Genomic DNA, 27937 nt, shown 5'->3' on the forward strand with positions numbered 1-27937 from the left:
TCATTCCCGTTTTTTTGGTCTCCTTTTTTCTTATTCCCTATTTTTTGTTCCTTTAAAAAAATGATTTTCCCCTTCTTTTTGTCTTTCTTTGAGAAAGGCTGGGTAAAAATTGGAAGAAAAAGGATGGTTATTGGTCAATTTCAGCCTCTATAGTTTGCTTGCTCTACACATCACAGCGACATTTAGTGGACGAATTTGAAACATTTTAAATTTTAAATTATTTTATCAACACGGTTTTTGTGGAAAACTCTTTTGGCCCAACCTCACCTGGATCCTAGCTTCAGCGGCCCCCAACTCAGTTGAGTTTGAGACAATTGATGCAAATTCTTTATAACTGTAAACTCACACATTCAAAACAAATGTTATATTTTTTTAATGAAAGTACAATAAAATCAGGAAAGATGTTTGGGTTCCATTTCTGCTCTACCAAAGAATTACTACAGGTTAAAAGCATGACAAATTGATACAGGATTACCACAACAAAGTGTCCTTAAAGATCAGTAGAACATTTTCAAATAAAACAGCATTTTCATTAAAATACATTGTTATCATTTCAGTTGGAAGTCACATTCTAGACAAGCCATTTTCAACTACAGCTGTGCAAAATTCACAATTTTATAATTAATTTCAATATATACATTTAAGTGTGCTCATCCCACAGGATATTGAATTTAAATCATAGGAACAGTATTTCAATGTAATTCAGAGTCCGTAACATTTTGGCACCTATTTGAAATACTCTGATGTCAACCAAGTATTTTAATAAACAAAGAACTGCTATATAATCAAATGTGTCGTAATTGTGTTGCTCAATTACTATATTTGAGTTGTGGTTTTTATTACAAATGACATAGACTGATAATAACTGTATGGAATTCCTATTGTAAAATACCCATCGAAATCCAGATTCCTGCTTCTTAGTAAAACTGTACATAAGAACTGAATTTAGATTGAGGGGTCTCTTCATGTGATGATTCTACAACAATTTGACAGAAAATGTTTATTTTGAGCCCCAACACCACACACATACAAAGACGCATTTGCTAATAAATTCATAAAATCAACAAAAAGTTTTCTTCTCAAATCAATTGATCATGTAAAATTTTAGGCAAACAGTATCCGCGTTTTATATTGGATCCCTGGACTTATCCAAGCAAATCATCCATCCAGCTAGTGTGTGTCATAGAATTCTCTACCATTTTCTCTTGATTTTGTTCTCCAATTATTGAGTCCAATGGTGAAGCTTCATCCTTTGAATCGTCAGTTTTTGGTTGCAACTGTATCTCTGAAGCAAAAATGTCAAGCGAGAAAAGATCCTCGTGGGTTGACGGAGTTGCAAGAACACCTGCACCTGTTAACATGTCATTAGCTGCAAAGATATCATCGGGGCTGGGGGCTGATGCACTTTGAACTGGTTGTTGGGTTAACAAACTTGAGCTGAGCAAGTCAATTTCCGAGTCTTGTGTGGGTATCACACTGTTTGTGGTCAAAGGCACCAAAACTGGATTATGGATCGGGGCATTGATTTGCTCTATCAGTTCAATGACTTGAGTTTGGGTCGATCCATGCTCATTGTCAATCAGGGAAGTATCAATAGTAACTGAAAACATCATATCAACAGGGTTATCAATTAAACTCTCTTCAGAAATAAACTGATCAAGAACATGAGGTTTAGCTTCTTCAACATCAAAAAGCATTTCTACCGGTTTTGTTGTTTTTGATACTTTATCAAGGTCATGTTTTTCTAAATTTGTCTTGGTAAGTGTTGGATCTCTAGTAGTGACATTGGGAACTGTAGTTTGTTGGGTTAGCTTTCCATCTGTTGGTTCTTCAGTGTCATGCATGTCAAAGGGAGGGAGATTGAGGTCTTCTGTCACCAGTTGGGGTGGACTCACATTGCTGCTGCCATCAGTCTGTGCTTTCTCTTTTCTGTTTATCTCGGTTTGGACCATTTCCCGTTGGTCATCACTTTTTTCAATAGACTCTCTGCTTCCAGTCTCCTCAAAACTGCAATCAAGCGTGTTCAAATCAGGATGTTCGACTTGAAAGCTGGAGACCACTTCAGTTTTCTTTTCACCTGAGTGCAGTTTGAAATCCATGGCGTCTTCGTTATTGTCAAAGGATGACCGAACTATTCTGTTCAGGGCTGCTATAGGGGGAGTGTCATCTGTTTTTTGGACATTTGATTTACTCTTAGTTTTTTCAGGGCCACTCGCAGCGAAGAGCTTTGACAAAGGACTTCTTACCTTGGTCCAAGATCCCAGTCTGACCTTTGTCTTGTGGGTTGGCTTTCCAGGACTCACAGAAGTATTAGTTTTTTCAGCGTCTTGGTTGGTAGTACTTTGTTGCTTTTTTATGTTTGTCTGCTCGTTTTTTGTTTCCGAGAGTGCTCCAGTCAGTTTTGGTTCGGTAGGAGTGCTTTCTTTTTCAAATTCAATATTCAGTTTATCAAATGACTCTCGTCGCCCGTTAAAATCTTCCTTGTCAGTTTCATCGCCTAAATTGCTAAAAATTGTAAGCTCGTCATTTCTTTCCTGGCAATGTAGCAAGCCTGAACTGTTCTCAAAATCAGACTGAAAATAAGTTGCTTTTGGCAGATGCCCATGTTCAAGATTTCCAAGATGACTGGACTTTGAATCATTTTCTCCATGGTTATTTGCATCGGTGCATGTTTTGATATTTAGCACACGGTCATCCTCTGTATCACGTGAGGCAGACATGCCAACGTTAGAAGCAAACGATACAGATTTTTTCATTGTTTCCACCTTGTTGGTTGCTTTGTTTGCATTTTCCTTTTTCTCAGGTAAAACAGGTGTTATTTTGTCACTTGCATCTGAAAAACTGTTATCTTTTTCATGTGAAGGAAAAGGTGAATGAGGTGATTTGGTAAAATAATTGTTTTGAAAATGCTTTGATTTTGAGGCATCGGCCCTCATTTTTGGCACCTGCAAGTCTTTCTTTTCCCATGAGGTCACATCTATGGGCGGTGAGTTTTTAACGTTTGCATGTGCGTTCAAGATTGGCTTATCTTTTGGTTTCAAACCAGTCATATTCATATCATGAAAAGGCTTCTTCTCCGGTGGCCATTTAACTTTCAGTTTACCTCTGACGTCAGCGCGACCACCGTGTCTCGTTTCAGTTTCATGTAACTTTGTTACAAATACTTCAGCAGACGGCTCTATGGAGACAATGGCTGAGGTTGGGTTCTTTTTTGTAGTCTTCGGTGAGAATGTGTTGTCAGCCTCGTCCATTCCAATTTCTTTTTCAAGCCAGCGATCTTTATGCTGAATGTGCCCGAACCCTTCATCGTAATTTCCCTTTCTTTTGAAAAGCTGCTGGTAGTGAATCATGCAGTAGAACTCTCCGTTATGGGAGGAAAAGTTCTGAATGCTGGGAAAAATAATAATAATAATCATTACTCAAGAGTAGGAGTGAATCGGTGACATTCTAACAAAAAGCTAAAGTCAAATCACAGGATTACCTAAAAATATTTTCTTGTATAGCAATGATGTGAAACTCAGTTCGGCTCTCTGGCCTGATCCAGGTTATTTTGTTCTGAGGCGGGCCGGTTCAGTAAAAGAATGTCAACTCCAACTTTTCAGTTTGGTTATCAGGTATATGCTTTATTATTCAGCCTATATGTGTACCTTACCCTACATATAGTAATCACAAATGACAAGGGATCTTTTCTAAACACAACACATTTATTCACAAAAGGGGGAAAAAATATATTTATGGTAGGCATTGAAAGTGTTACTGGTTTATTTTATTAGTTAAGTTAATGAGTTGATGCAGTTGAATTGATGAGTTGAGTTAGTGCAGTGTTATACCTGAACCAATTCATCATGCTATACAAACTTAACATTACCCTATGGTGGCTGAATACATCATTTGGTTTGCATTTAAAAAAAAAAACAACAATTATAACTTTTGATGGAAATGACCTAGAAATTTGCTTCTTTTTTTTACAAGTTCAGAAATGTCTGGTGGACCAGATTAAATCATCCAACAGGCCAAATCCAATATTATGTTGTATAGGACACTACAAGTCTAAACACAACATATTTGTATTTGTATTATGTGTTAAGAAGCGATATCAACAAATTTTGCTTCTTTATTCACAATGGGCGGGTAAATGGGATTCACCCTTAACCACTAGGGTTGTAGGGGCATCGTATTCTGTGGTGTGTCTTGGGCAAGTACAGCCTGGTGGCCCCTATCCCTCTCCAGGCCAATAAATGTAATACAAACGCAAACTAAATCCAAATGCCGTGTTTGGACTAGTAACCAACTTGTTGTGAAGAAATCTTTTGAGTTGACTCCCGGTTTGATTGAAATATTGTAAATAGTGTTAAACATCTCACCTGAGCTTTTTCTGACAGTGTTTACAGCTGAAACATCTGCTGTGCAGGATTAATGTATTGGCCACCATTTTTTCCATTGGATACACCGGTTTCAAACAGGCGGAACACATTTCCCTCATGGGTGACAAGAACTATAATGATGGAGACAAGGTGACAATAGTCTGTGTATCAAGCAACAATAGAGTTGTTTCAATCAAAGTGTACTCCCTGCACTTTTACAAAAACATGTCATCAAAAACCTAGTTAAAGTTACACTACTTGGGCTTTATGTGAGGAAAGAATATTTGGATGGCAGTTTCTTTTATGCATAGTTTAGCTATCTATCCATCCATTCTCTGCACCGCTTATTCTCAGTAGGGTTGCGGGGGTGCCGGAGCCCACCTCAGCTATCTTCAGGCAGTTGGCAGAGTACACCCTGAACTGGTTGCCAGCCAGTTGCAGGGCACACGAAGGCAGACAACTCACTCACTCATTCATACCTAGGGACAATTCGGACCGGCCAATTAACCTGACATGCATGTTTTTGGAATGTGGGAGGAAACCGTAGTGCCCGAAGGAAACCCACGCAAGCACGGAGAGAACATGCAAACTCCACACAGGAAAATTTTATCCCATGACCTCAGAACTGTGCCACAATTGCGCTAACCACTGCACATGTGGTTAGCGCAGTGTTATCAAATATTGTGTTGCTTTTGATAAGAAGTACTCGTAATTGATGATGTTGAAGTATTGTAGGTGCAGAAGGTGGATTTACATTTGGAGATATGTCAAAGTAGCATACACACAATATAGTAGCAAGCAGATACTGTAAAAGTATAAGATGGAACGTGTGTCAAAAATATAACAAACACGGTACAATGTCTTTTTAATTTGAAATAATGTAGAATACTTGTTTTTTCCAGCAAGGAGTTTTTTTTGTTCATGTTTATAAATCAAGAGAAATGAGGCCGAGAAAACAACCCATTGTCACACTTTCTGCACCCTCTTTTGGACCAACCTTTTTCTTTTTATATTGACAAACGGATGGAACAAATCGTTCGGGTCAAGTCATGTGCATACAGTAGCACGGAATTTAACACTTTTGATTATTATTATTATGTGGAAATAAAAATCTTCTATATAAATATTTGAATGTCGTCTGACACTCAACCAACAATTTTTAATGATTAGGTTTTAAAAGCATACCTTATGTAAGTATCTATTTTGAACCTTTTTACAAGTTGCAAAACCCCACTGTGATATTTTTTTAGTTCAACAACTTTTAAAACCCCAAATACTGTATAGTGATATGTCTTTTGTTTCGCTATATTTTTTTATGATCTGCTACCCATGATTGGCCATCGCTTTAGCCCTGTACACTTGTAATGTCCTTTTAACTTCAGAAACAAACCCAAATAGCCACAAGATTTGATTAAAAAACAGTTTTTTTTCTGCTTAATTTTTGGTGGGAAAACCCAGTATTGATCACAATGTAGTGTTTAGAATGGTACACAAGCCTGCCTTTACCTACACCTCAGGCACAGAGGTAACCGGGATATATAGACCTACTTTAGAACTCAACAGTGATGCTCCACTCCGACTTTAACACAAATCAACCAGATAATCTGATCCACTAGGAAAATGTTTTTGAAGGCCTATTTCACATGCAAGCTTGTCATCTGAAAATAAACAAACTCACCGGATATTTTGCGCGTTACATACGAAAAATACGGTATATTAATTTTGTTTTGAATAGTAGTTTAAATAGGGCCCTGATAGTGGTGGACCTCAGGGCTTAAGGCCAGGAAATCCCATACCTTTCAACTTAAATGTTTTGCTCCTATCTTAGACTATTTTGATCATTTCAATTTGTGTACGCCATATAACAAATTTTATAAGCGAAAACGATTTCAAAATATTTTTAACAAATATTTTTGTTAGACTGTTCTCGTCTTGCCCATTTCGCCTCTAACCGGATCATCTCCGTCACTAGTAGCAGATGACAATGTCATTGTAGATTGTTGATATTGTAGCCGTATCCTACATAGTCTTGTCTTGTCTTGCTGTGAGTAAACTGGAGCAGTGTTGTGTTTGTAAGGTTGATTGTAGCCTGATAAGGAAAATTGCAATATAATAAAGGGACCAATTGGCTAAGGTTGACAGGTATGAAATCCCATGGGGGCATAAGCAAAATGTTTTTGCGGGAAAATCTTCAAAACTGGGCCCATTACACGTTGAATCCGGCAACCAAATAATGATTGAAAATGTATTGGATTTATCCCAAGCTATGCGTCCTCTGTCGCAAAAGATATAACTTTGATGATCTTACGGTGTTTAATTGACCGGTCAGTAATACAGTAATAAATCACACTGTGCATTCTTTGTGGAAAACACAAGGCACTAAGAAGGTTTTTCTGTTATCAACTGTAATTTATTAAACGTTTAACATAAAACTTTACATCAGATATGTTCCCATCATTAAAAAGAATATAACATTTGACATAATTTGGTGACAGTATAAAATGTCTAAGACAAAAGTTTCTTAAATAAAAAGCCAACATGCTAATCTACACAAGATTATTTTGCAATACCATAACCAGCTAACACAAATGGAATCAATTGGTTTATTTGAGAAATGGGTTTGTTCACTGTTTTCCCTTCGATTGGCTAAATGTTACAAATACGTTCCCTTTGTCATTGTTGTGAATCAGCTTGTTGATTTCAGGAGGACTACTTCTTTGCAGCAAGGGGGATGTCGTGACTTGGTATGCGTTTGGGCCCCCTACCACCTTAAACACGGCAGCCAATTCATTATCATCAGACTGTTTGGCAACAAAGGTCGATGTCACTGATGACATAAAAACATTCCCCAGGCCATCTGTCTCTTTGTAGGTTTCTTTGACAGTCTTTGAGCCAATTATTCCTGTAGGTTCCTCTGGAACTGTTTGTACCTCAAGTACGCTGACCTTACGCTTTGAAGGGCTGGTACTGGAATCTTTGTTGTGATTCCCTTGAACACTCTTTTCGGGTGTTGGTTTGAATGTGGACATAGTGGGCTTTGCTTGCTCAAGGGTCTTTCTAGCTGCTGAATGAATGGATATAAACGATGGTGACGACTGAGGAGATGACTTTTTAACGGGCTTGTTTTCTAGTGTGGCTGTTTCTTTTGTGGAGAGACTTGACTGACTTTGGTCAGTTTTTGTTTCGTTTCCTTGACCGGATTTGGCTTTGCTGGACACAATGCAGATTTTTCTGATATTGCTGGCAGGTTGAACATGTTTCTCTAACTTTAAAGATTCATCAAAAAGTCCTGACAGTCCTGCGATATCTGACTCAGACTTCAGGTTTGACACGGAATACAAAGCTTTCTTAATGGCTTCCTCAATTTCAAGGAGCTTGGCCAAAGTCTGTTCTTTCAGCTGTATTATTTCCTTGCTTGCTTTCTCTAAATCATCAAACACGGTTTCAACAGAAGAAACACTTTCTAGGTCATCTTCCGTCTCCTCGACTCTGGTTGGCTTTGAATTTTCGCTTAATGAGACCATCAAGGTTGGGACATTACATGAAAATGTCTTTAATGAGCCAACATCAACATTTTTGTTTTCTCCTTCTATCTCTTGCACCTGAGATAAGATTCCTTTTAGTTCCTCTCGTTTCCGCATGTTTTCAAATATTTCCATGGCCGCCTTTACGTTTCCCTTCAAGATCTCCTCCATGTGCACAGAAAGCCTCTGTCGTTGTTGACTTTCTGTCTCTCCGACCTTCTTCTGTCTTAGAATAACTTTGTTTTCATGGCCATTTTGGTTTTGTGTTTGGTATGAACTCGTCGGTCTGATTGGTTCTGATTTTTCACTCTTGCTGAGATGTTTTGCAAAAGGTGAAAGACTTGGACAGCAATTTTGAGTGGTGCTGTTCTTTTCGAGTGGTTTCATTACCTCTTCTTTCACATTTTGTCCGTTTTTTTGGCCTTTGGCTTTTTGGTTTTGGGTCCTGCTGCTCGTTCTATCAAAGTTATTGAGTGCAGCCTGCAAGCTCATTTTTACTTCATGTTTGGTATTGTCCGCATATTCTTTCATGCACTTTTGTATCTGCTCCTCTGCATTGATTTTCTTTAGGACATTTCTCTCCATCTCCACTTCAGCATTATTTGACTTGATCGTTTTAAGGTTTGGTTTATCATCACTCCTTGTGTCTTCAATAAACCTGTCAGTGTAATGTTCATTATTGTTTTGAGAAAGTTTGTTGCTTTTGTTATCCTCTGTGGGTGCCGTTTGAATCCATAGTGGCTTTGGTGGCAAAGCTGGCTTCTGGTTCTTTGGTTTCTTGAGCATGCGCAGTGGAGCAGACAAAACCTCAGAACTGGATGTTTTAGAGCCTTCATTTTCTACCGCATAGCCTGTTGACTTCTGTGCTGTGATCGATGGCTGCCCTTCGCACGTTACTGAAATTGAAGGAAACAATGTCTTGTCAGATGGAGGCATGGACACAACAACACTCTGCTTGTGAACTGCCTTGCCCCTTTCAGAACAAGCGCTCCCTGAATTCCTGTAAAGCATTGCAGATTTAAAGTCTCCCTTGGAGACATTCACGCTAGACATCTCAAGTGATTGCAATGCGAGCTGGATATTACCTTTTACTACCATTTCTCTATCTGGGAGCCTTTGCTCCGTTGATGCATTCTGTAGAGATCTAATAGCAGACTTTATATCGCCTTTCATGATATCTCCTAGCTCATGTTCGGTTGCCAGACCATTACATTCATACCTTACCAAAGGTGACTTTGCTGCATTATGATTTGTTACAATTGCACAATGGGATAAGTCTGCCTTTTGGCAAGTGTCATAAGTAACACAGCTTTCCGAATCGTTGACTGCATCACTGACCTTTGGAAAAGTCTTGATTCGTTGGTGTCTGGAGGATGAAGGTGATTGCGTAACCACTGCAGAGGTCACCTCTTGAGCACAGACATCCAGGTTGAATATTTTTCCCGGAGCAGTGACTTCCCGTTCTACTTGCATGCTTTGCTGCTTGGCCAGTTGCAGGGACTTCTTAGCTGCCTTCACATCTCCTGATATGATTGTCTCTTTTTGTACCTGACATACTTCTGCTTCTGGGCCTTCAGATGACAAGTCCATATCATAAATCTTTCCAGGTGTAATGTTCCCCCGTTCTACGCTCAAACTCTGCTGCTTTGCACGTTCTAATGACTGCATTGATGCCTTGATGTCTCCAGCTACAATGTCTTCTTTTTCAACCACGATTGATTGCTTTGATGCAAGTTGTTGTTTTGCCGTTGAAATGTCTCCAGGAATGATTTCCTCTCGTGGAATGCAGTTTTCAGCAAAGAATGAGCACTCGGATGAAAACACTTTCTTGGCGGTCTTCACATCCCCTGGCAAGACATCGGAAATAGTTCGCTCAACAGCCTCCTTTTTCTGACAGAGACTTTTTTTCGCCTCCCTCACATCTCCTTGTAATATCTCAATTTGCTCCTTACTGACATTGTTTGGATTGACGTCCTCCTCTGATACCTCAGAATGAAGACTTTTAAGGTAGTTCAGATCACCTTTTTCAATGCAACTTTTGTACAAGTTTACATTTCCTTTTTCATTTTGATCTACTCGACATGTTGTCACTGTCATTTGATTGCTGGCCATTTCTAACAGATTACCAATGGCGGATTTCACATCTCCCTTTTCAATAGAATGTCCTTGAGTTTCTCTATAGCCAATCAGTGAATAGACTGACATATCTACTTGTCCATTTGGGGTCTCTTGAATTAGGATCCCTTTTTTAAAGTTCTTACTTTGGCTGAGCAGTTCATCAATTACCTTAACAACGTCTTGTAGCATTTGATCCCTGTCAATGGCAGTTGTAGCAGATGAATGGTAGACTGGTAGCTCTACAATGGTGCTCTCCACGTTCCCCTTTTCGACTTCCCTTAGAAGGGTGAATCGTGTGCTGCTTGGTTTGAGTAAAAGTTGTAAGATTATGTTTCGGAGATTGCGTTCGACAAGCTTTTCTTCCTCAATACGGACTTCAGAGTTGCTTCCCAGAGTGAATTTTGCCATGGTCACGTTCTGACCTTCTTTTGCTTCTATAACTATGCCACTCGACAGAACTAAATTTAATTCACTTAAAAATAACATAGTATCATTGACACTGCTGTATGTGATTTTATCCAGTGGGGTTGTCTCAAAAAGCCAGGTTGTACACTTCACATCAGCTTTTGGTATGATTTCCTGTGTGCCTTGGAAGGATTGTTCCTCTGGTTCCTTGATTTTGTCCAGTGGCTGGGATTCAAACAGCCAAGTGCAGCGTTTCACGTCTCCTTTCTGGCTGTCTTCTCTTTGGACAGTTTTGACTGGATCTTGCTCCTCAGGTTCTCCCTTGAGACTGTCAATCGTTTGGTTCTCAAAGAGCCAGGTAGAGGTCCTTACGTCTCCACGCTGAACATCAGTGACGCTAACCATCCTTACAAACTTATTGTTTGATTCCTCAGATTCAAATCTTTTTTTATTGAACTGGAAATTAGAGCTTCCAAAATCTTCAGTTACCTTAACAGAAGGTCCTTCTAGGGGGGTAAACGAGTCCAATGGTTGTGTCTCAAACTTCCACCTAGCAGATTTGACATCTCCTTTCTTGATATCTTCTTGAGTGACAGCTCGGATCACATAAATTTCATTTTCTGCTTGTATGGCCTCGAGGGGCTTGGTGTCAAACATCCATCTTGCTCCTCTTACATTACCACTTAAAACCTCCTCCTTTTTCACTGTTGTCACCTCATGAAACTGCCCCTCTTTGTCTCGAATGGCATACAGTGGCAGGGACTCAAACATCATGGTGCTGGACTTCACATCAACATCATGTTCCGGTATTTCCAGGCTGACTGATTTCTGTTCAAGAGGCTGGTCGTGGATTTTATCCAAGGATGAGGTTTCAAAAATAAACATTTTATTCTTTACATCGCCACTCACAATTTCACTCGGTTGCTCAATATTTTCAGCATCATTGTCTACGTTGATGGTGTTCATGGGACAGTTCTCAAACAACCAAGTGAATTTGTGTACGGATCCTTTTTGGACGTGATCATTAGTGTCTTCATCCTGGGCCATGACCATTTCTGATCCGATTTCATCAAGTGATTGGGATTCAAAAAGTGCTTTAACTCTGGAGACACCTCCTGACTGAAAGTCAACCTGGCTGACGGATCTTAACTCTTGTTCCGTCTGGTCATTCCTTGTTCTGTCCAGAGTCTCTGTTTCAAAAAGATGTTTGACTGTCGGAACACTCTTTGGGGATTTTGCAGAATCCTCCATTGTGTTACAAAGATTTAAATTGTACTCCTCGCCATCTTTTATGCTGTCTAATGGCTGTGATTCAAAAAGCCATGTAATCGTCTTAACGCTAGCATTATCAATACTGTCTTTGTCATTCACTGTCTCACATTTGTCATACAGAATGTCCATTGGTTGCGTCTCGAATAACCATTTGCATGCCTTGACATCGCCTTTACAAGGCTGGGCCTCAGCAGGATCGTTTGGCTTCAGCGGGTTAAATTTTGAATGAATTCCATCTATTGTCTGGGTTTCAAAAAGCCATTTCGCCATCTTGACGTCACCCATTGTGTCTTCCTCTCTTGTGATGCCTTTGATTACCTCTACATTTTCTTTTCCTTCTGATAGTTCATGTAATGGCTTGGTCTCAAACATCCATTTGTAGTTTTGGACTTTTCCCTTTATGCATTCTTCCCGGCTGACGGTCGTTACCTTGTGGAGATTTCCACAACTGTCTTCAATAGCATACAAAGTGGAATTCTCGGGCATTTGATTTTCTGATGTGCTTATCTCCTCATTACAATGAGCAATTTTGCTCAGGGGAATTGTTTCAAAAAGTTGCTTGAAACCTATGACATCACCTCTTTCAATCACCTGTTGCTTTACCAAGGAACTCTTCTCAGGACCGAGACCCTCAAATAACATTTTTTTGTCTTTAATGGCTCCTTGTTCATCAGCTGAAAGTGTAATTTTCTTCAAACATCCAACTTCATAACTGTCATTTAGAGCCTCCATGGGTTGAGTTTCAAAAAGCCAAAGAGACGTCTTTACATCTCCTCCAATAATTGTGTCCTTTTCCAACGCCTTTTCCTCAGCATTTCCTCTAAGTGTTGCGAGTGGTTGCATTTCAAAGAGCTTTTTCTTGTTGGTGACATCAGCTTCTGTTGTGCATTCAGCCAATGTGTCCTTAAAGTTGCCCGGTTCCCCAACTTCTTGTATAGTGTTGAAAGACTGGGTTTCGAACATCCATCTCTTTCTTTCCACTTCACCTCTATCTCCCTCTTCCAGAGATATGCCTCGAATTATTTTCACACCATCACTTCCTTTGTTGATCAGGTCCAAAGGCTGGGTTTCAAACATCCAACGAGCACTCCTCGTGCTTCCGTTTTTTATCTCCTCCCTGCAGATAGATTTGACTGAATGGATATTGCCGCTTCCGTCCTTAATCGCGCAGCTTGGTTCTGCCTGAAAGAGTTTCACAGTCTTTTGGACATCTCCTTTTTGTTCTTGGAGCTCGGACATCAGTTTCAAAAAGTTATTGTCCTCTACAGAGTTACAGCGCCCAAGGTCACTTAGCGGTCTGTTCTCAAAAAGTAGCCGTGTACCGCTCACATCTCCTTGCTGGGTTGGCTCTCTCAAAACAGCTTCCACCAGCTCTCCATCTTCTCTTTTGTTCAGGGAATCTAAGGGCTTTGTTTCAAAGAGCCAGGTAGAGGTCCTCACATCCCCTCTCACTGAAGCCTGTCTGTTACAAAATACCCCTGAAATTTGAAGTCTGTCATCACATTGCTCAAACATGGAGGAGGTCCCTCTGACGTTTCCACCTGTAATGTTCTCCTCATCCAAGATCTTTCTGGTTGCATGAGGATCCCCGATATTATCCAGATTCCAATTTTCAAATATCCACCTCATTGACTGTACTTCACCCTGATAGGCAGCATCTGTTGCCTCAGTACCTCCTTGCTGCACTGCCTTGATTATGTCATCATCCACAGCATCACCAAGATGTCTGATGTCTGGGTGGATGTGTTTAAAAAGCCTCTTGACTTCACTCTTCTGCCTTTGCTGGTAGTATGTGGAAAATGTTTCTTTCGGTGGAAGCATAGGTAGACTACTTAATGCCGAGGACCCTTCATAGTCAAGAGGTCTTGCTGGCACAGGAGGGGGGGGAGGTGGTGGCAGAAGATCGTCTTCATCATGAGACAATTCCAAATCTGTGACTTTCTTGGCTGTCTCAGCCATCTTTAAACAAAAAAAAAACAACAACAACATGCAATGTCAGTTCTATTTCAGTTGCACACAAATTTACATGCATGTATTTTTAAATTGAAAAGCATGCAATTAGTATGAAAGTCAAGTCCTTCTTACCTTCCTGTATGTTCAGTTGATGTTTGTCACTGCAAACCATCCTCGTCACACCAGAGTTAAGAAAAAACACTTCACGCAGCTATTAGCGGAGGAAATTTCTTTTTTTAAAAACAAACTTTTTTTTAACATCCTTGTAGAAATGTTGAAATAATGGTTTTTGAGAGGAAATATATACCCTACTGACACGACCACAAAACCTTTACAATTTTAACTCGTCTTAACTTTGGAAAGTAAATGTGCACCTGTGCTGTTATTATATATTTATTATATATTTTTTTGTTGGTTAATACTTAATTTTTTACCATACAATTCTCTACATTAATGTTTAAAGTTAGTTTCTAAGTATGTTTTAACAGTTTTTCAACCAACTGCTGATCAGTTGTTATAATTCAAAATATTAAGCATAATCAATTATTTGATGGAGGACTTAAATATGTATTGTTTTTTTTTTCCTGTGCAGTTCCTTTTTTAGTTCACAGTAAGTTGAGCAGTGAGAGCAGAAATTATAAACCATGCAAGGTAAAATCGAGTTAACCTGGAAAAGCTTTCTTGTAAAATTTTAACCGAAATCGGAATATTCACTTTGTCAAACTTTGATGAGAGTATTATGTACTATTACGCGACATTTCATTGTACAGAGGCCATAACAATAACCCCCTGCTCACCCAACACATATACATATTGCTACCACTAGTTACGATCATGAAATACATTCTTTGCATGCATGAAAAAGATAAAACGAATACAAAATAAATAAAACAACATATGGTACTGATCTTGTCTTTTCAAATTAAACAGTTGCTTTTTTTAGAATATCTGTGCAGTTATAATCTTAGTTACTCATTCACCCTTTATACTAATGGTAAGTTGGTTGAGAACTTTTATTACAATTAAAAATAGTTTTTAGCATTTTTTTTTAGAAAATGTTTCATACTTTTCGACGGTCCTTGCTTATTTTTTAAGGAGCCATTAGCTCAACAAATGTGTATATACATCGTAAAATACTTGCTAACACTTGAAATTGAATCTGAAATCTGTGCTAGAAAAAATGTATGTGCTGACGCTGCTGCAATTCAAAACACCTTAAAACAGAAAAGGCAATTGAACATTTTTCTATTTTGAGAAATATTTTTATGATGTTTTTGCAATTTATTAACAGTACTGTATTGTTGTACCTTATTGGCGCAAAGGGAAAATGAAGCATATCTGTTATCAAGCAAGCACAGTGTGAGTAGACTACAAACTAAAACAAATGTAGACACTCAGGTTACCTTGCTGCTCTTATTTCTGGTCTCTGAAGTTCCAGCCGATACCTGATGAAAAAAAAATCTGTTTAGATGTGACATTAAAGCATATTTCATTAGGTACAAATGTATTGTACTTATTCATGTATGACAGCAGTTCTTACATTTCCGTATTCGCACAATGATTGATCAGTCGAAAATATCCCTGACCACAATCGCAAAAAAATGAATGCAACCACATCTCTTTACCCACAATACACCCACAGTCGATTTTTAGCAACAATATCCACATCTCTTGTGTGGATGTTTTATAATGATTGCGGTAATTCTCGATGGATCGTGTGCAAAAGCGAGGCTTCTCTCATTGATAGAGTTAAAGATGGCTGTTTTGCACAAATGACCAATATCTAGAGTTATAAAGTTTCAATTCAGTCTTCTTCACATTTTTAATGATATATTGGTATTCGCTATATGAGTGGTTCTCAACTTTTAGTTCAGGACCCAAAATTGTGTCGAGACTTTGTTTCAGTAGGTTGAGGGCTTTTTCCTTGTCAGAATAATGCTTAGAAGAACAAAAGAAATGGATGGTCAATTACACTTTTTAACATTAGATGGTGATATACCCTGCTAGAGCTCTTCTTCCTGTTTAGTTGATCGGCATGTCTCAATTGTCTTTGAGAGGCACCACGTCTTATTTCATTTTATTTTTGTTTGTTTTGTTTCCTTGTTCTGTTCATAATAATGAGTACCAATAAAGTAAGCTATAAGGGGAAAGAAAATGCTAAAATGTTAGGTTTTTAGCTATTTTACCAGTATATTAATCTTTATTATCTACATAATTAGTTATTGTTTAAGGACATCTTATAATGATATTTTGGGTACACGTTTATTTTAGTATGTAGCTATTTTAAATCAGGTTTTGATGGTCGCTTATATGCTATTATATACGATGCTTGAAGTCGTTGTTTTGGTGGTCATTTTGCTTTTGTGAAAAACAAAAGAGGATTTCATTTGAGAGAATGAATTTGTTTCTTGTTGTACTGTTCTCAGCTCAGGGATGCTGCTGGAAATGTGAATTTCCCTTCGGGGATGAATAAAGTATCTATCTATCCATCTATCTATCTTGATTTGGGTCGCAACTTGGCATTAAGTTGGAATGGTGGGTCCTGAAGTCAGAGCAGTTGAAAATCACTGTCTTTATTAGTAATCCGGGCTGTGAAGAGGAAACATTATGCATATAACACCTCTTTCAAGCTCAGAATTGCAGATCGTGCTGAAATTCGTTGAAATTCACGTTACTTGAGACAAATTTGAGAAAATAAAGAAAACCGAAAGTTGTCCTGAAATATATTAAATTAAACCAAAAAAGCGCGACGAGGAAAAAAAAAACTCTTTGGTGTGTCTGATGATGATTCACACTTTGAGGGAAATTAAGTAAATATTATAAATGTATTTTTGGCATTGTGTTCAAAGTTTACATAGTCAATATTTTTTTCTATCATGGCTGCACGTATTCAACAATGTTTGTCACTTACGATGCTTAGTTTAAGCTGAGAATTTTATACCAATTTTTAATGAAAAATGAGGGGTGCGCGTTATACACGAGTGCACATTGTACATGAATACATATGAATAAATACTCAGTTATGTAAAAATAATAGATATATACCATCAATTGCAGTTTTTAAATGTTATCCAAAGTCAACTCATCACTTCATTGATGTTGCAAGAATTTAAATAAATAAAACAGATAAATTGACATGGTTCGTACTCCTTTTTCACGACCAAATTCAAGCTCTTTTTCAGGTCTTTTAAAGTCAATATTTGCATTTCTCCAGGACCACTAAGAGAAGAAAACCGGTGTGAATCGTGTATTTTGCAGATCCACACATATACCTGCAAGCTACATATGCGAGTTTTAATCTTGCCTGTTCAATAATCAAGACGTATAATCTTTTAAATCTTGAGTAAGTCGCGAATATATTTGTGAATATGAACAATACATGTGTTAATATTCTTCCCATTAGAATTTACCAATGGGCAACACGGCCTTCATTTTGGGCATTGCTCATAATAAATGTCCATAATTGATACACAATACAAATTCCATAGTCAACTGTTTAGGTTTATCATGCACCTTTCCTCTTGGGTGTGACCCTTAGGGTGTGACAACGCTTCATAGAACTATGCCATACAAACTAATACCAGGTAGCGTTAATCACAAACGAATAAATGCAATGGCAGAGAAAAGCCACCAGAGAGCAGTGTCAGCTAAATTTTTAAGCAGACTTGTAAAACATGGCAACATGTCAAACATAAACAACCATTTAGACAAAATGGAACCACTTTTCAACCCTCTAAAACACAACTTTAAAATTCAAGCACTTTCAATGATTATAAGCACCCGTACGAACACTGCATTGAAAACGCTGAACAGCTAAATTTCAAACAAACAAAACAATTGAACCTGTGAGCCCAGGGCAGGATGAGGAATGAGAAGCATTTGAGGAACTTACTAGTGGCGTTGAACGTCCAATGGAGTCAATAGAAGCTGCTCTGGACAGATAGAGAGCTGACCTGTCCCGAACAGAGTAGCTAGTTGATATTCTGCTGCTGGCTGGTGTTTTTAGCAGCACACTCTTGGTTACAGATGTAGATAATGTGTTTTTGTCATCTGAAATGAAAAAAAAAATGATAGAAAAAAACAAATGAGGAAAAGTCATACCAACTGACCTTTTCAAAAAATTGGCCCACTCAGTTTGCCAGGAAGCAAGAATTAATTGATACCCAAGAAGAAGTACAAAAAAAAACCAAGAGCAACTGCAAGCTCAGCTGTAGTGTCACAGATTTCCCTCACATTGTTCATGTGTGCTCTGTTCTATCCAACTATAGCCACCTGCCCTAAAAGAATGCAACCGACTGACCTGGGAATTTTTGTGTCGCTCCGATCCAAGTAAATACACAATAGTGTCGATTGATACCGATACTTTTTTGTTCGACGATATTATGATCATTAAATAATTGAACCCACCCGCTTGAGTTGGTTTAGATTTACAATAAACCAAGCTCAAAGATTTTAGGCTCCAAAAAGTTTCATTTTTTATTAAATAACTACAATTCAAACTTTAATGGTAGAAAAAAAGGAAGAGAGTCAAATAGAAAAGCAGCTTTGAAACCAAAATACAAATATAACAATGTCAACATGTCGATTTGATCTTCAAGTGCACAATATTTTGAAAAAAAAGTCAGAAAGTGCATAATCGGGTCAACAACGAAATCTATAAAACGTTGAACAATCCCCAAAAATATTTCTTCAACAACAACTCTTACAGAGCTAAAGTCAAGAGAGTGAAACCAAAAAGCAATGCAACAAAAAAAGCTCTTTTAGCTCTGGTGCCATAAAAATAACAGATTGTCGTTCAGGAACAGTAACATGTTTACATTTCTGGTTGCTACCTGTTGTTCCCTGTAGAGTAAACTTTTTTATGTGTTCATGTGGTACTCATTATTTCGAAACTAAATATTTCCCCCCATTATCAGTATTGTCGCACACCGATGCCTGTCGATGCCGAGCTCCGGCTTATCCTTGAAGAGCGGAGGACGCTTAACACCAAAAGACAACAGTGACCAGATGATGAATGTGCTGTATCTGAGTCATCTCAGTAGGCTTCTCCTGATGCTGGTCACTATGGAAACTAGTGTCTGGGGGAGAAAACTTCAACCCAAAAGACGGGCATGGAGAGGGATGGGCACCACCAGGCTGTACTTGCCCATGACACACCACAGAAAGTGTTGCCCCCATGACCCTGTTGGTTAAGGGATCTGTGAACTGTGATATATTTCAGACAGGCCTTGCATACACTAATATTGAAAAGTCGTAGAGAAGATGACCATTGCCCTTATTCGTGAACCATGAATGTTAATTTGCCACAGTAGCAGACCATTTTACCAGACAAATGAAACCTGAAATTATCCTTTTCCATTGTTGAAAACAAAAAGAGATAGACTCGGGGCTCTCTTCTGCCTGGCAGGCAAAATGTAGCAGCAGGCCAGGTTTGGAGGGGGGCTAGCATTGTGCCTGTCTTTCACACAAACAGGCATAAACTTTAAAAGTTGCCGAGGGCACTGGGCCAGAGATAAAAGGAATGCAGTATCTAAATATAGAAGCGGCGTTTTAAGGAAATTAGTGGGGGGGATGAAGTATCGATCCCAGGACAATAGTATTGATCAGATTCAAGTACTTGCTAAGTATCGATAATATCAATATTTGGAACGATCTGCCCACCCTTACACAACAGATATTTTGCTTCACCATCGACAGAATTTCACCTCCAACATTCCGGAGACTGGGTATTAAAGTTCAGGTTTAGATGAGTTTAATTATAGTTGCCTAGTGGAAAAATCAACAGCTTGTGCTATGAATTCCTCTCTAGCAAGAAGTCACACTCATTTGGACACACCTCTTCTTTTCACGCAGTAAGCCCGAGTGGGACAAAAGGCCTTGGCAGCTAGCTGGCGCCTCTCACTAGTCCGGATTTAAAAGGTTTTCATAAACGGCTGAGCAGATAGAAAGAGGCGCCGAGTGCAGCTGAGAGGTCAATTTTTGATCCCAAGAATATTATTCACATCTATTAAAACAAATGTAGTCAGGCAGCGGATATCAAAGAGTTTATTTATAATTTATTCATTCGTTAATCGTCTTCAAAAACAAAAAAGAGAGGTAACTTTCAAATAGAACCAGTTAAAGAGTTTAAGTTTCTTAGAATGATAATTAGCCATGATAATAGCTGGAGACGCCATATAAATAGCATACAATCCAAACTAGCATAGAATATATACATACAAACTGTTTATAAAATCCAACTTGTTCAAATTCAAAGATATAGTGAGACTTAAATCCCTATTTGTATATTATACTATTAGTATACAAAGTATGCAAGTAAGCACCAACTACCAGCAAATACTCAACAAGTATTTCTCCACAAAGCAGACACTCTTCATCTCAAAAGAATCCATCACTTTAAGTTCCAGTATTCTCAAACAACATTGAGAAGCCATTGTGCTACCCAAAAAGCTATTCATTAATCAAACGAGTTAGATGATAACCTTAAAAATGTTTCTCTTGTATATCAATTTAAAACATTCTGTAGTATACTTATTTTAGATAAATTTACCAAAGAAGGTTTTGTTTATCAAGATTTTCCTTGGGTATCATATGCTAGATTTACTTTTGGTGTCCCGTACTATATACGCTATTGTTAAAGCAATTTTTTTTTTGTTTTATTCTAGTGTGCCCGTATAAGATTCATCCATCCATTCATCCATTCGTTCATTCATTCGTTCATTCATTCATTCATTCATTCATTCATTCATTCATTCATTCATTCATTCATTCATTCATTCATTCATCCAACTATTCATTCATTCATTCATTCATCCATGTTGTTCGTCCTCAATGCGATTTTTCGGCATTCCTTCTCAAGGAATGAGGACATGCTATTAGCGGCTAGCAGCTGTGAAAATGCTGAAATGTGGTTGACATTCTTCTTCTGGGCAACGCCTTCCCAACCATCAGCTGTTGGTGATGGTTTCCACATTCCCAGACTGTAATGACAAACGTTTGGCCAAGAGTGACCAACCCCATCACTCCAACATAACACTGGCATTGGAAAAAGAAACATATTTTGTACTTGATCCTTTTTTTTTTCAACATTTGTAAATGATGATTTAACTTTGTGCTTTATCCCAAACGTATCCTTACCGATCAATGAATTTAATTCTGATGTATTTTACGTTTGTAGAAAATTGATTAACCAGCATCCATCTCAGAGGGCAGCCATTTTGTCACTCAACTTCTCACTGAAAATGACCAAACCCACAAAGGCGGTGAACTGTGATTTTTGTTCAACAGTAAGTGGAAACATAGCAACCCCCCTAAAATGGGGAAAAAACTTGCGGCTTTTGCATCTTAATTCATGTTTTAGAATCGCAATATTAAAGTAGTTGTCCAGGTTTTGGAACTTTTTTACTAGTTGAAGCCATCTTCTAGCCCCTGTCATCAAGCTTATTATGTTGCGCGTGCAAGTACATACCTTTCCTAGCGCTCAAACAAACTCTTCTTTTTTCATATTTTATAAGATTTTGGTTGGTGTTTGGACTGTACTTAAAACAGGCCTTTTCTTACTTTCACCAATTTCATGCTACACTAACATAAAACTGCGGTGAAGAGCATGAAGTCATTTTTAACCCGGTCACCTTTCCTCCCTCTACTCTTCTTTCTTAATGTATCCCGAGACTGCTTTGCTAAAAGTAAGAAAAGAAGAGATAGGTGTGGTGTAAAAAAATTATAACGGATCTTTGAAATTAGTTGGGCATTGTTAACACATTCCTAGTAGAGAAAATATCCTACTTTTAACTTTTTTTAATTTAATATTACGCTTCGTTGGCAAGTGTACATAAATTTAATTGTTAGTTATTATTGCTAATCCCAGTTGCCCTCCGGTAGGCACTACAAATCCCTTGAAACAAGGACAAACAGGCTCAGAGACTTCCCCAGGGCCATTACAACCCTAGACAAGCACACAAAACGGTGAAAATATATATATTGCGACATATTTGGAATTTATTTTTTTGCTGCTAATATTTTTGCACTACTTGTTACAATACACTATTTTCTCATTGCACTACGATTATAACTTGGGCTAGTCTCTAACTACTGCAATGTAAATATATTTTCGCCTATTTATTCTGACAGTCTTTTGACTTTTTTTCGCGGTGCAGTAAAGAATTTGAAACTTTGTTGTTCTCTGCAGCTATCTCCTGGCTTAGAGTTATGATGCATTTCTTAGACTCGCTCAAATAAATTCTTCTTTTTTCATCTTTTCGGGGGTTTTGGTTGGCGTTTGGACTGTACTTGAAAAAGGCCTTTTCTTACTTATACCATTTTCAGGCTAAGCTAAATAAAATTGCCATGATGAGCATAAAATCCCTCTCAAACCCCCCACCTTTCCTTCTACCTAAAGTGTCCCATGTCCTGTAACAGCATTGCTAGATAAAAGCAGATAGGCGCGATAGAAAAAAACATATAAAGTGTCTTTAAACTCAGTTGGGCATTGTTAATACATACTGAATAGAGAAAATATTCTACTTTCAACTTTATAAAGACAGTTCGAACATGCAACCCACCTTCAAAGTCTTGCAGATACATGTTTAGCCTGGAGTGCAATGTCTAATCTAGTTAGAATGTTTCACAATGTTGAAATCAATGACAACAAAGACTATTTCTATTCTATTCTATTCTATTCTATTCTATTCACCAATATTGCTCCGAAATCTAACCACATAATAAGTCACTTTTTAAGGAAAGGGTCGTCTACTCACAAAGCGTTTATCCAATGATCTTTCTCCTTTGAGCAGTGTAGCAAGCGCTCGCTCGTGTCGCCTCAGTGATGTGTGATGAGGGCGGATTCCTCCCTGCTCTTCAGCTTACTCTGACTTTCTGCACTCCAATGGCCTCGGCCCGCGACAGCTGATTTTTATCAGAGCCGTCGGCTGTCGCCCCCAACCTAAGAGCGTCTATTTTGGGAAGGTGACTGGCTTTCGCCCCTAGGCTCAGTCAATCCCCTCAATTAGTCACTAAGGGACCGGGACACCCCTCCACCCACTATTTTTGATAACAATTTGAAGATCCTTCAAAAAAAACGTGGTAGTGGGTGATTTGAGAGCAACAGAATATGCAGGAACTCGTTGGATAACGTAGATAAAGTTGTGTCACTGTAAAGCAGGGCTTGGGAACCTATGGCTTGTAAGCAAGATATGCCTTTTTTATCTGGCTCAAAAATCAAATAAGGGTTAATGTAATTTCCTTTATGACTTTATAATTTTAGTGTATGCAAAGCCATAGCAACACAGCAGGTCGTTGGTCTTTCCAAAGTACATCACGGTTCACGGATCCCTTAACCACCAGAGTCATCTCGGGGCTCCCCTTCTATGGTGTGTCTTGGGCAAGTACAGCCTGGCGGTACTCAACCCTCTCCAGACTTTTTTGGATAGGGGTCCCCCCCACATGAAACAGCTAGTGCTGGTTTCCATGATTACAAGTAGCAGGGGAAGCCTCCTGATCTGGGTAGCCATGACGGATGGGTCCACACTGTGAAATAAAATGTGCTGAATAATTAGCTTTTTTCTGGAGAGTGCGTTTAGTAGTTTTGTTTAATTCTGTCTTAAAATATACGATGTTACTCTCACAAAAATCGCCGACAAACAAATAATGACATTATAACTTTGTTTTAAAGAAGACCAAAGCTGACAGGACCGAGAGTCAAAATTCGGACGGCCCACAGAAAAGGTCGTGTCACGGGGCCAAAGTCTGCTCGGAATCCATCAGCACCGATGTCACTCCTATCTTAAGCAGCTGCACCATCCACATAGTTATGCATTTACACCACGACATTGCCGTCTTTTTTTAGGTGATTTTGGCCAAGGGCAACAGAACACTGCTGAGCCAATAGTGACGTGCAATGTTTTTAAAGACCCCGGGGGGGATTTCTGGCTACTACACAATCATTGAATAGAGAACATAGTCTCAATGATACTTCTGTGGCTGTGAGCACAGACACGAAATTGAGCAACACAGCTCACCATTTGAGGATCTGGCATCTTTGCTGCAAGGCTCAGGGAGACCTTTGGTGGTTCTTCCTCTCTCCAACTGGGTCACTCTCTAAAATGAGAACATGAACATAAACAGAAGTTTGCATTCAGTTTTGGGCAATTGTATTGATTCATACTGGGAGCGTTAAATGTTGTGTGGTATGAAACCTTACCAGAACATTAATCAGGCAAGGAAATTTCAACTTTAGGAGATATGTTATGTTTTGATGTAAAAAAAGAGTGACCACATGCATTGTATGGATCCAAGAAGGAAATGTTGTGAGGTGGGGAGGAGGGTATTGTGAAATTTCCCAAAGTGAAACGGGCATTCGAGGCTGTGCAGTTGCTGCAGGCAGGGTTATCATATTTATCCCTGTCTAATATGCATTCGATTTGATCTCATTATCCAACTATGTTAAAGACGAATGTTAAAGAATGGAGAAAACAGAAAGTCGTCTAGAAAAATATAAATAAACTCAAAAAAACACGACGATGGAAACAACTCTGCTTTATCTGATGACGAATCAGATTTTAAAGGACATGAAATAAATACCTTGTCAATTCTATGTTGGTATTGGTTTCGTAGATGTCAATAAATGATTAATTATGGTATTTTCTCCACACTATTATCAACTTTTTAAGCCCTAACTCATTTTCATTATGACTAAAACTTGGACGTTTTTTGTTTTTGTTTGTTTTGAACAATTTTATTGACACTTTTAACTGCAATTAAACACATTCACAATTTCATTATATCATATTTTAACAATATGAGGTTTGAACAATTTTTATCGACACTTTTAACACCATTTAAACACATTCACAATTTCACCATATCATATTCTAACAAAGTTTCTGGAGGTAAAGTGAAAGTGTGACATTCTGCCTTTTCTTTTCTATTTCCGCCAAAGCTTTTAGTTCTTGTTTGATCTCTCTGATTTCATCATTAAATTCGATCCCCTTTTGTGTTAGGGTAAAATAGCGTTGGAGTCTTCTTTGTAGTCCCAACATCTCTACGTTTTTTTATTTTTTCCTGCATTTTTAAAGAAAATCTACGTTCGTTTCTTTGTTATCTCCCACCATTGTGCTCGTGAATCATACGAGTCTTGAAGGGTCTGCCAGTCCTTGTACCGCTCCCTGTATTGCGCGACAAGGCTTCATCCTCCAGCAGGGAGCAGTTCAACTTCCACAATAAGATTGCACGTCCTTCTTTCATCACTGTGCTCCCCGAGGGTTGTTTAACTGTGGTCACTGTGAGCTTATTTAAAAATGTCTACTTTGAAACTAAATCATACATTTTACTTGTATTAGTGATACCAGTATATCTTATACTGGAGAGTTAAAGCTTTAACGCTGTTTTAAGTTGAGTTACTTTAACTCAGAGTTCAATTTTGAAAGAAAGCTTTTAATGCATACATATATGCAGTGCAATGAAAGGTTAAATACTAAAAGCTGCTTCAGCGCATCAGGTAATGTTTAACTCAGCTTTAACTCTTAAATTAAAGCAGTGAGAAATTTTTAACTCAAAAGTTTACACTTTAACAGAATGACAAAAGTGTAAGCCCCAACTCAAGATTTAAAATGCTTTAAAGGGACAGTGAGTATTATTTAGCACCAGTTAGTGTTAAAAAAACTCAATTTATTCATCCATTAAAAACAAAACATAAATATGAATAAGCAAAAATATATGAACTACCATATAAACATGCATTTTTAAATACTCATGGGTTGTGTAAAAAGGTTTTGTTTACCATAGAACCAGCCTCACCTAGAGGGAGCTGACGTGATTGTCCACCATCTTGCTAAGTTGGGTACCCAAAACCCACAAAGGGAAAACGGTGCATTTTGGTCACTTTGAGTCTCCAAAGTTTGTATTTTTCCTCGTATTTTCCAGCACTTTTTTTTGGTTGCAATACACTATACAGCGACATCTGGTGGTCAAACAATACACACTGTCCCTTTAAAAGAAAAGTTTAATCTTAAATTGTATGTAGACTTAAATCTTTAAACTCAAGCATTTAAAGAAAAGTTTAATCTAAAATTGAATGTAGACTTAAATCTTTAAACTCAAGAATTGAAGAAATTAAATTATCGTCAAATTGTTTTCTGAATTATATTCATTGCAATAATAATTCCAAAGACCTCTATCGCTCTTGAAGGTTGTTACTATATCTTGAGGAGCGAGAAGAGAGTAATGGCCAGAGACCATTTAAAGAATTACAAACCACGAAGGATGGAGAGGGGTAACAGAGAGTAATCTAAAGGAACACTTTGAACAGCAGCCCTTGCATCATTGCAACATCATCACTGCATCATTGCTTTGCAATGCTTTGTTTATGCTTAAAAAAATAGACTTCTGTTTTATCACTTGGCATAAAGGTCTCATTCAACAAAGGGACTTGTTAGGTGTTAACTCAAAGTTATATAATTAAATTGTGAATATGCTTGATTGCTATTAAGATTTTCGAGAAGGGTTGTTCAAACCTCACATTGTGTTTGCTGTTAAAAACGTCATATTGAAATATAATATTGTGAATGTGCTTAATTGCTGTTGAGATTGTCATGATTGTTTTCTGTTATTAGTGTCAATAAATTTGTTCAAACCAAAAAAGACTCGATTCGACCTGTTTGTTTGCTGTTATTAGTGTCAATAAATGTGTTCAAACCAAAACAAAAAAATCAAAGTGACGCTTTTTAAATTGATAGTTTTCGTTTGACGTCACGCGCAGCCCCGAATGTGAACAATCAGCCATGACGGATGGGTCCACCAGATGCCGGTTTGATGTTGTCACAGGTCTACACTAACTTTGTTGGATGTTCAAATGAAAGAGGTATTAGCAAGGTAATGTTTTTTTGTCACTTGACTGTTCTTTTTCAACTACAGTTACCCTCTGAGTGGAGGCCAGAGCGAGAACCTCATCTTCAATGTGCACTTCGGAGATAGCGGTCAAGCGTTATAAACCCTAGGTGAAAATATCAAGCCACTTCTTTGCTGTGCTCAAAATAAGCCTCGAGTATCCCTGAAAACCTGGCCGAACAGAGTGCGCCCTAATCCAGTGAGTGGAGGGCAAAAATAGGCTCTGAATCACTGCCCCCAGAGATAGCCCGGGTACGCTAAAACGCCTTGTCAATGATTGTGCAGGGTTACCAGGCTGAAACAAATCCATAACCCCTAAACCACATGCTTTTCTTTAAAGTGTATTGGTCCTGTTTGTTGATAATTGTTGCCTTAGCGTATCCCGGACCCTTTGTCTAACAACAACTTTGGGCCAACCAGAGCTTTGCTCGCCATATTTCAAAGGTCAGTGACAATAATAAACGATTTAACATACTATAGAATAGAATAAAAATTGACTTTTATTGTCATTCTTTGTAACCATGCACACAGAACGAAATGTCGATACACCTCACCCGTACAGTTAAACTGTAGTGAGCCGATGCAGCCGCAGCCAAACAGGGCGCCGCCATTTTAGACCCAACTGCTGTGTTGGGAGTCATTAGCTGACCAAACCCCCCAATTCCAACCCTTAATGCCGAGCGCCAAGCAGGGAGGCAATGAGTACCAATGTTGTAAGTCTTAGTATGACTCAACCGAAGCTTGAACCACCGACCTCCCAGTCTCGGAGCGGGCGCCCTACCATCTAGGCTACCGAGCTGGTACATACAGTGCCTGGCAAAATTATTGAACCCCCATGAAACTGTTTGTCATATTGCCACGTTTCAAGTTTCAAACTTAAAGCTAAAGAATGGATAATATTTTCTTAGGATGGGCAAATATTTCTTTTTCAAGAAACACATTTGCAGGGCACTGTACAACCACCCATCCAATATGGACACCACTGCTCGGGTTGCGGATAGTATATTCCGCGATAGGAACTATCAAATGGCAAGCTTAAGTCATGAATTTACATACTACCTATTAAAAAGTTATTAAACAGTCTTATTTTTGCACACCTGAACACTCGTGTTGTGGTTTCCTCGAACCTGCAGGTGGAAGTCTCTTCCGATTTGATTTCTTTCAGACACTGATGCGTTGAGGCTTGAGCTGTTGCTAGAATTCTTTTGCGACTTGGCTTTGATCTCAAACAGAGCACACAGCGCTTTGGTGCCTGAGTTCTCTCTCATAGGGAAGAAATCCACAGAGTGACTTCTTGACAATGTCACTGTTCTAAAAGATCCCACATTGGCTTGCTTTTCTGATCCCTTCTGTCCTTCTGCCTCAATTCTGTCCGAAGTCTGAAAAATAATTCAATGTTGTAATTTTTTTGCTTCTCAA

At 38.4% G+C, this 27937-nt stretch overlaps 2 protein-coding genes across 5 annotated transcripts; both read right to left on the bottom strand.

Moving 5' to 3' along the window:
• Positions 1 to 349: 349 nt before the first annotated feature.
• Positions 350 to 22507, bottom strand: LOC148374238 (uncharacterized). The gene is made up of 5 exons (XM_088334094.1): positions 22393 to 22507; positions 17529 to 17686; positions 15040 to 15081; positions 4365 to 4525; positions 350 to 3390 (listed from the first exon to the last, which is right to left on the bottom strand). Exons 4-5 carry the CDS (start codon positions 4481 to 4483, stop codon positions 1146 to 1148), a joined length of 2364 nt encoding a protein of 787 aa, XP_088190220.1. The 5' UTR covers positions 4484 to 4525; positions 15040 to 15081; positions 17529 to 17686; positions 22393 to 22507; the 3' UTR covers positions 350 to 1145.
• xirp1 (xin actin binding repeat containing 1) lies at positions 6749 to 27863 on the bottom strand. 4 transcript variants are annotated; one of them, XM_088334071.1, is made up of 5 exons: positions 27616 to 27863; positions 23653 to 23731; positions 17529 to 17686; positions 15040 to 15081; positions 6749 to 13642 (listed from the first exon to the last, which is right to left on the bottom strand). In XM_088334071.1, exons 1-5 carry the CDS (start codon positions 27784 to 27786, stop codon positions 6989 to 6991), a joined length of 7104 nt encoding a protein of 2367 aa, XP_088190197.1. In that variant the 5' UTR covers positions 27787 to 27863; the 3' UTR covers positions 6749 to 6988. The 4 variants fall into 4 exon arrangements, 1 of the variants encoding a protein (XP_088190197.1); XR_015850287.1 differs by lacking the exons at positions 6749 to 13642; positions 15040 to 15081; positions 27616 to 27863 and adding exons at positions 25430 to 25619; positions 25804 to 25911 and having other exon boundaries at positions 17625 to 17686; XR_015850288.1 differs by lacking the exons at positions 6749 to 13642; positions 15040 to 15081; positions 27616 to 27863 and adding exons at positions 25430 to 25592; positions 25804 to 25876 and having other exon boundaries at positions 17625 to 17686.
• Positions 27864 to 27937: the final 74 nt, after the last annotated feature.

Source organism: Urocampus carinirostris, chromosome 1 (genome assembly GCF_059441175.1).
Source record: "Urocampus carinirostris isolate Australia breed hairy pipefish chromosome 1, RoL_Ucar_1.0, whole genome shotgun sequence".
Lineage (NCBI taxonomy): Eukaryota > Metazoa > Chordata > Actinopteri > Syngnathiformes > Syngnathidae > Urocampus > Urocampus carinirostris.